Source organism: Oncorhynchus clarkii, chromosome 33, assembly GCF_045791955.1.
Source record: "Oncorhynchus clarkii lewisi isolate Uvic-CL-2024 chromosome 33, UVic_Ocla_1.0, whole genome shotgun sequence".
NCBI lineage: Eukaryota > Metazoa > Chordata > Actinopteri > Salmoniformes > Salmonidae > Oncorhynchus > Oncorhynchus clarkii.
The window spans coordinates 31,747,047-31,755,811 of NC_092179.1; the positions used below are offsets into that span (position 1 = coordinate 31,747,047).

The 8,765-nt window shown below is 45.1% G+C and overlaps 1 protein-coding gene across 1 annotated transcript in view; it reads left to right on the forward strand.

Moving 5' to 3' along the window:
- LOC139392975 (leucine-rich repeat-containing G-protein coupled receptor 5-like) overlaps positions 1–4,049 on the forward strand; it is a 96,820-nt gene extending 92,771 nt beyond the window's left edge. The window contains exons 16-18 of the mRNA XM_071141283.1: positions 164–300; positions 487–561; positions 2,788–4,049. Coding sequence (XP_070997384.1) covers positions 164–300; positions 487–561; positions 2,788–3,863 — 1,288 coding nt within the window. The 3' untranslated portion in view covers positions 3,864–4,049. The remainder of the gene's footprint in view (positions 1–163; positions 301–486; positions 562–2,787) is intronic.
- The last annotated feature ends 4,716 nt before the right edge of the window (positions 4,050–8,765 follow it).

Sequence of the window (8,765 nt, forward strand, 5' to 3'; positions counted from 1 at the left end):
TATTTTTGCAGAATTCTGCATGCAGAGTCTCAATTTGGTGTTTGTCCCACTTTGTGAAATCTTGTTTGTTGAGCGGACCCCAGACCTCACAACCATAAAGGGTATTTTTAGCCAGATCCTAATTGTTATGTTATATGTCTGGTATGTCTCTCTCTCTCTGTAGGGTGATGGAGCTGCCCTATGCCTTCCAGTGTTGTGCCTTCGTCTCCTGTGAGAAACACTCCTCTCCCTGGGACAGAGACAATAACCACAACGGGAAGGACGACTTCGGGAGGAGGGAGGGCATCTTGTCTAACCAAGGTGTGTTCTCAAACAATCCCAGATAGTACACTGCCCCATTAAAAGGGAATGGGGATACCACTTCAGATCCGTGTTGTAAGGATACATGGTGTGTCGCTAATATGCCCCCTGACAGAAACAGTGACTCATTTTCAGTTCCTATGAAACGTCTTGATAACCTGGATATAATCTTTCATTTGATTTAAGACCACGAGGACTTTCTGTTGGACTTTGATGATGAGCCCAAATCCCACCACACTGTCCAGTGTTCCCCTTCACCTGGTAAGGCAACACCCCCCCACCCACCCCCCCACTACCACCCTTCCCCCTAACATGGTTCATACATTGATTGATTGAATGATTTATTGATTGACTGGTTGAATGATTTATTGATTGACTGGTTGATTGATTGACTGGTTGATTGATTGACTGATTGACTGGTTTATTGATTGACTGGTTGATTGATTGACTGGTTGATTGATTGACTGGTTGATTGATTGACTGGTTGATTGATTGACTGATTGACTGGTTTATTGATTGACTGGTTAATTGATTGACTGATTGACTGGTTGATTGATTGACTGATTGACTGGTTTATTGATTGACTGATTGACTGGTTTATTGATTGACTGATTGACTGGTTGATTGATTGACTGGTTGATTGATTGACTGATTGACTGGTTGATTGATTGACTGGTTTATTGATTGACTGGTTGAATAATTTATTGATTGACTGGTTGAATGATTTATTGATTGACTGGTTGAATGATTTATTGATTGACTGGTTGATTGATTTATTGATTGACTGGTTGAATGATTTATTGATTGACTGGTTGAATGATTTATTGATTGACTGGTTGATTGATTTATTGATTGACTGGTTGAATGATTTATTGATTGACTGGTTGAATGATTGACTGGTTGATTGATTGACTGGTTGATTGATTGACTGATTGACTGGTTTATTGATTGACTGGTTGATTGATTGACTGGTTGATTGATTGACTGGTTTAATGATTTATTGATTGACTGGTTGAATGATTTATTGATTGACTGGTTGAATGATTTATTGATTGACTGGTTTATTGATTGACTGATTGACTGGTTTATTGATTGACTGATTGACTGGTTGATTGATTGACTGGTTGATTGATTGACTGATTGACTGGTTGATTGATTGACTGGTTTATTGATTGACTGGTTGAATTATTTATTGATTGACTGGTTGATTGATTTATTGATTGACTGGTTGAATAATTTATTGATTGACTGATTGATTGATTGACTGGTTGAATGATTGACTGGTTGATTGATTGACTGGTTGATTGATTGACTGATTGACTGGTTTATTGATTGACTGGTTGATTGATTGACTGGTTGATTGATTGACTGGTTGATTGATTGACTGATTGACTGGTTGATTGATTGACTGGTTGATTGATTGACTGATTGACTGGTTTATTGATTGACTGGTTGAATGATTGACTGGTTGATTGATTGACTGGTTGATTGATTGACTGATTGACTGGTTGATTGATTGACTGGTTGATTGATTGACTGATTGACTGGTTGATTGATTGACTGGTTGATTGATTGACTGGTTGATTGATTGACTGGTTTAATGATTTATTGATTGACTGGTTGAATGATTTATTGATTGACTGGTTGAATGATTTATTGATTGACTGGTTGAATGATTTATGGATTGACTGGTTGAATGATTTATTGATTGACTGGTTGAATGATTTATGGATTGACTGGTTGAATGATTTATTGATTGACTGGTTGATTGATTGACTGGTTTAATGATTTATTGATTGACTGGTTGAATGATTTATTGATTGACTGGTTGAATGATTTATTGATTGACTGGTTGAATGATTTATGGATTGACTGGTTGAATGATTTATTGATTGACTGGTTGAATGATTGACTTGTTGATTGATTGACTGATTGAATGATTTATTGATTGACTGGTTGATTGATTGACTGGTTGATTGATTGACTGGTTGATTGATTGACTGATTGACTGGTTTATTGATTGGTTGATTGATTGACTGGTTGATTGATTTACTGGTTGATTGATTGACTGGTTGATTGATTGACTGATTGACTGGTTTATTGATTGACTGGTTGATTGATTGACTGGTTGATTGATTGACTGGTTGACTGGTTTATTGATTGACTGGTTGATTGATTGACTGGTTGATTGATTGACTGATTGACTGTTTTATTGATTGACTGATTGACTGGTTTATTGATTGACTGATTGACTGGTTGATTGATTGACTGGTTGATTGATTGACTGGTTGATTGATTGACTGGTTGATTGATTGACTGGTTGACTGATTGACTGGTTTATTGATTGACTGGTTGATTGATTGACTGGTTGATTGATTGACTGGTAGATTGATTGACTGGTAGATTGATTGACTGGTTGATTGATTGACTGGTTGATTGAGTGACTGGTAGATTGATTGACTGGTTGATTGATCTGTCCCTCCCCAGGTCCGTTCCGTCCTTGCCACCACCTGTTTGGCAGCTGGTTGATCCGTGTTGGTGTGTGGGTCATTGCTACTCTCTCCCTGGTCTGCAACACACTGGTGATGGTCTCCATCTTTCTCTCCCCGTCCTTCCTGTCCGCTGTGAAGCTGCTGATTGGCCTGCTGGCTCTGGTAAACAGTCTGATGGGGCTGTGGTCTGCCACGCTGGCCACCGTCGATTCCTTGACCTTCGGCAGCTTCGGCCGCTACGGGGCGCGTTGGGAGAGCAGCACGGGCTGCAAGCTGACCGGCTTCGTCTCCATCTTCGCTTCTGAAACCAGTATCTTCTTACTGACTGTGGCCGCTCTGGAGAGGGGGCTGTCGATACGGAGAGGCAAGGCCGCCGAGGGGAAGACTTCGACGGGCACGCTGAGGCTGGTGGCCGCCTTGTGTTTCCTTCTGGGCCTGGCTATCACCCTGCTCCCCCTGCTGGGGGACTACGGAGTCTCCTCCATCTGTCTCCCCATGCCCTACGAAGAGCCCTCCTCTCTGGGCTTCATGGTGGCTCTAGTCCTGGTCAACTCCCTATGTTATCTCATCATGACCGTCACATACGCCCGCCTCTACTGCAGCCTGGAGAAAGGAGAGCCGGACAACCTGTGGGACTGTTCCATGATCCGTCACGTGGCCTGGCTGCTGTTCACCAACTGTCTCCTCTACTTCCCTGTAGCCTTCCTCTCCTTCTCCTCCCTGCTGAAACTGCCCTCAGTAGGGCCTGAGGTGGTGAAGTCAGTGCTTCTGGTGGTGGTTCCTCTCCCAGCCTGCCTCAACCCTCTACTCTACGTCCTCTTCAACCCTCACTTCAGAGAGGACCTGGGCCTGCTCCACAGAAGGACTCGCGGCGCCCTGCACCTCAGCAGACCCCGCCGACTCAGCCTCGTCTCGCTCAACTCGGAGGACGCCGAGAAACAGTCATGTGACTCCACGCAGGCCCTGGTCACCTTCGGGGTGTCAGAGGAGGAGGAGGAGTCTAGGGGGGTGGGGCAGCAACCCAGTGCCGAGGCACACCACCCTCCGGTTGCCTTCATCCCCTGTCGCTAGGCAGACTAGCGCTCAGGCTTCACTGTTTTTACTCCCAGGGCTGCAGGGCTCTGGGTTCTACCCCCAGTACCCCATGCCCTAGATCAACCTCCTACACACAGACACAGACTGTGTTAGAGCAGTACATGTAGCCAGAGAGGAAGGATGAAGAAACAAGGCCACTGCTACATGGACAGGAACAGGACACAAAATTGTCCTGGTATTCATGTCTCTCTGTCTGAATCAGAACTCTAATATAGAGCTAGATAGACTCCCATTGTCCTGGTATTCATGTCTCTCTATCTGAATCAGAACTCTGATATAGAGCTAGATAGACTCCCATTGTCCTGGTATTCATGTCTCTCTGTCTGTCTGAATCAGAACTCTGATATAGAGCTAGATAGACTCCCATTGTCCTGGTTTTCATGTCTCTGTATCTGTCTGAATCAGAACTCTAATATAGAGCTAGATAGACTCCCATTGTCCTGGTATTCATGTCTCTCTGTCTGTCTGAATCAGAACTCTGATATAGAGCTAGATAGACTCCCATTGTCCTGGTATTCATGTCTCTCTATCTGTCTGAATCAGAACTCTGATATAGAGCTAGATAGACTCCCATTGTCCTGGTATTCATGTCTCTATCTGTCTGAATCAGAACTCTGATATAGAGCTAGATAGACTCCCATTGTCCTGGTATTCATGTCTCTCTATCTGTCTGAATCAGAACTCTGATATAGAGCTAGATAGACTCCCATTGTCCTGGTATTCATGTCTCTCTGTCTGTCTGAATCAGAACTCTGATATAGAGCTAGATAGACTCCCATTGTCCTGGTATTCATGCCTCTCTATCTGTCTGAATCAGAACTCTGATATAGAGCTAGATAGACTCCCATTGTCCTGGTATTCGTGTCTCTCTATCTGAATCAGAACTCTGATATAGAGCTAGATAGACTCCCATTGTCCTGGTATTCATGTCTCTGTATCTGTCTGAATCAGAACTCTGATATAGAGCTAGATAGACTCCCATTGTCCTGGTATTCATGTCTCTGTATCTGTCTGAATCAGAACTCTGATATAGAGCTAGATAGACTCCCATTGTCCTGGTTTTCATGTCTCTGTATCTGTCTGAATCAGAACTCTGATATAGAGCTAGATAGACTCCCATTGTCCTGGTTTTCATGTCTCTGTATCTGTCTGAATCAGAACTCTGATATAGAGCTAGATAGACTCCCATTGTCCTGGTGTTCATGTCTCTCTATCTGAATCAGAACTCTAATATAGAGCTAGATAGACTCCCATTGTCCTGGTGTTCATGTCTCTCTGTCTGTCTGTACAGTACCAGCTATGTGTAAACCCCAGCCTGGCAGCTTGATGCCGGACAGAAGCACAACTGATTATGTTATGAACACAGTCATGAACAGTTTTCGATCATCATATGTACACCAACACAGTGGCCATGCTCTCTTTTAATGAAGGTACTTGACTCTATAATATGTAGGCCCGGACGACCAGGACGAGGAGGAGGAGGAGGAGGAGGAGGAAGAGGAAATTCCACACTGCATCTCTATGCTTTCAGTTTTTATTTCCGTTAGATCCCTAAGATAAAACACATCATTTGAGTTTAAACATCCTCTCTGACAGTTATATAATTACAAGCGGAGTTTTGTGAGAACTATTCGTAAGGTGTGTGTGTGTGTGTGTGTGTGTGTGTGTGTGTGTGTGTGTGTGTGTGTGTGTGTGTGTGTGTGTGTGTGTGTGTGTGTGTGTGTGTGTGTGTGTGTGTGTGTGTGTGTGTGCGTGCGTGTGTTTGTGTGTGTTGGGTCTTGTCATCTATCGATACTTGGTGTTAAAAGTGTGGTGACCTTGTGAGATTACACCAGCTAAGACTGCCATGTCACAACATTCTCCTTCAACAACAACGGCACCAATTACATTTGGTCACATATGCCACACTGTGTGTGTGTGTGTGTGTGTGTGTGTGTGTGCGTGCGTGCGTGCGTGCGTGCGTGTGTGTGTGTGTGTGTGTGTGTGCGTGCGTGCGTGCCTGTGTGTGTGTGTGAGGTTGCACTTACGTGTCTGTTCATTTGTGTACATTATACTGTGACAATCTGTTTTCCTTGTTTAGAATATGCCAGTTTGTTTTAAAGTAAGGTTTGGTGTGTATTCGGTGTGTATTTGACCCGTATTTGACTATTTAGTTGTTAAAGTTTTCCCCCTATTTAGTGAGTTGTTGCTTTTAGACTGTTTTATCGATGCACCTGTACCGTTTAGAGTGATGACAACACAGTATATTACATCTTTAGTTGTGTTTATCATTTAACTACGTCAATCACCAGCATGCATGATTTTCCTCCATTACCTAGTGACTAGAGCACGTACCTGGGGGAGGAGGGGAGAGAGAGGGGAGAGAGAGGGGAGAGAGAGGAGAGGAGAGGAGAAGAGAGGAGAGGAGAGGAGAGGAGAGAAAGAGAGGGGAGAGGAGTTGAGAGGAGAGGAGAGAAAGAGAGGGGAGAGGAGTTGAGAGGAGAGGAGAGGGAGAGGAGAGAAAGAGAGAGGAGAGAGAGAGGGAGAGCGAGAGGAGAGAAAGAGAGAGGAGAGAAAGAGAGGAAGAGCGAGAGGAGAGAAAGAGAGGGAGAGGAGATGAGGGGAGAGAGAGGAGAGGAGAGGGAGAGGAGGAGAGGGAGAGGAGAGAAAGAGAGAGGATAGGAGATGAGGGGAGAGAGGAGAGAGGACGGGAGAGAAAGCGAGGGAGAGGAGAGGAGGGGAGAGAGAGGAGAAGAGAGAAAGAGAGGGAGAGGAGAGAAAGAGAGAGGAGAGGAGAGGAGGGAAGAGAAAGTGAGGGAGAGGGAGAGAGGAAGATTCTTATTAATGTCTTTTAGAGGTCAGAATGAAAACCTGTGGTAATGATGTGCATTGCTCCCCCACTGCGCTGGGGCAGGACAGAGACGTCTTGTGTTCTGCCTCTTTGTTCTTTGGCCAGGCATAGCGGCAGCATAGCAGCAGCAGGGTGTTAACCTGGATAGAGGTATCAAGTGGCCAAGTCACCGCCTTCCAGGACTGAACCCTTTCCAAGGAGCTGGATCGCTCGTGAAATGAAATATCACGGGGACGAGGGTCAGGTCAGAGCGGCCCGCGTTCTAGTTCACCCCTTTCCTCCGTTCCTCGTTCTGTTGTCTTCTTCTACTTACTTCCTCTTGCTTTTGGGTAGGCGCAACCGACTACTAATGCCAAACATCAGCGGCCTCTCCAGACAAATACTTGGATCTGAGATTAGCAAGGTTTAAAATCCCTCTGAGGCGATTCCTGAGGTATCTTCAGAGCTCAGCTCCGGGTTGTCGACCTCTCTTTTCCTCATCCAGTCTTTCTTCTTCTCTCCAGGAGAATGATCTCATGTCTGGTCCACCGTCCAGCTCTTTTTCCTCTCTTCATCCTCTCTCCCTCTCTTCATCCTCTCTCCCTCTCTTCATCCTCTCTCCCTCTCTTCATCCTCTCTCTCTCTCCTCATCCTCTCTCCCTCTCTTCATCCTCTCTCCCTCTCTTCATCCTCTCTCCCTCTCTTCATCCTCTCTCCCTCTCTTCATCCTCTCTCCCTCTCTTCATCCTCTCTCTCTCTCCTCATCCTCTCTCCCTTTCTTCATCCTCTCTCTCTCCTCATCCTCTCTCCCTCTCTTCATCCTCTCTCCCTCGCCTCATCCTCTCTCTCTCTCCTCATCTTCTCTCCCTCTCTTCATCCTCTCTCCCTCTTCATCCTCTCTCCCTCTCCTCATCCTCTCTCCCTCTCTTCATCCTCTCTCCCTCTCCTCCTCTCCTCCCTTGCTGGTCACAGGTCATATCTACCTTTACCTCAGAGCTCTCCAGCACTTAGAACTAGGAAAATTAGGGACTTCAATGCTGGTTCAGTGTAGCAACCTCGTGAAACAACCACAAAGTCTTGGCATGGCCCCTCCTTTGTCCTTGTGTGGATGAATTAAGGAGCGAGATGTCATTACTTATAAAGCGAATTGCTCATGGAAATCTAAAAATGTAATCAACCTTCTTTGCCATTCCTGAAAACTCTGCTGCTCGTGGTCTGTCAAAAACCTTGCTCTCTGTGAGTTAGTTTTCTGCTTTAGGCTGTCTGTCTGTGAGTTAGTTCTCTCTCTCTCTCTCTCTCTCTCTCTCTCTCTCTCAACAAAACACAAACTCGCTGTAATGAACCTGCCTGTGGCCATTCCTCCATGTGACATGCTGAAGATAGAGAGCAGAGAAGGAGAGACATCCTTGTCTCAGGGTCTTTCCTAGGTGTGTGACATGGTTAAAAAGAGAGGTGGATAGGCTGAATCTGGGTCGTGTTCATTAGGGCACACCGTAGCAAAACTTCTTTTTTTTTTTTTAACTTTCTTGCAACAGAGGTGGATGGGCTGAATCTGGGTTGTGTTCATTTGGCCACAAAGTAGCCAAATGTTTCTGTTACAAACTACCAGATACTGGGGTAGCTGTATGAGTCCACTGTCAAATGTGACACATCCTCTTTCTTTTCTTCCTCTTGTTTTTTTTCTCTCTCCATCGTTAGCCAGATTCAGAATTTGGAGGCAAAAGCTATTTTTTTATTATCTTGAGCTCTTAAAATACCAGAATTGTATAAAAAAAAATATAGATGAGTATTTATACCAAAAGTATATTATGTAAAGTAAAGGGTCCCTGAGGAGGAGGTCTGATGGAGGCCTGGCGCATGCTCTGCAGATTGTAGGTAGTAGGCCTAGCTAGCCAGGTTGAGCTAGCCTAGCGTCCCGTTGGCTAGCCAGGTTTAGCTAGCCAGGTTTAGCTAGCCTAGCGTCCCGTTGGCTAGCCAAGTTTAGCTAGCCTAGGTTTACTAGCCTAGCGTCCCGTTGGCTAGCCAGGTTTAGCTAGCCTAGCGTCCCGTTGGCTAGCCTAGCGTCCCGT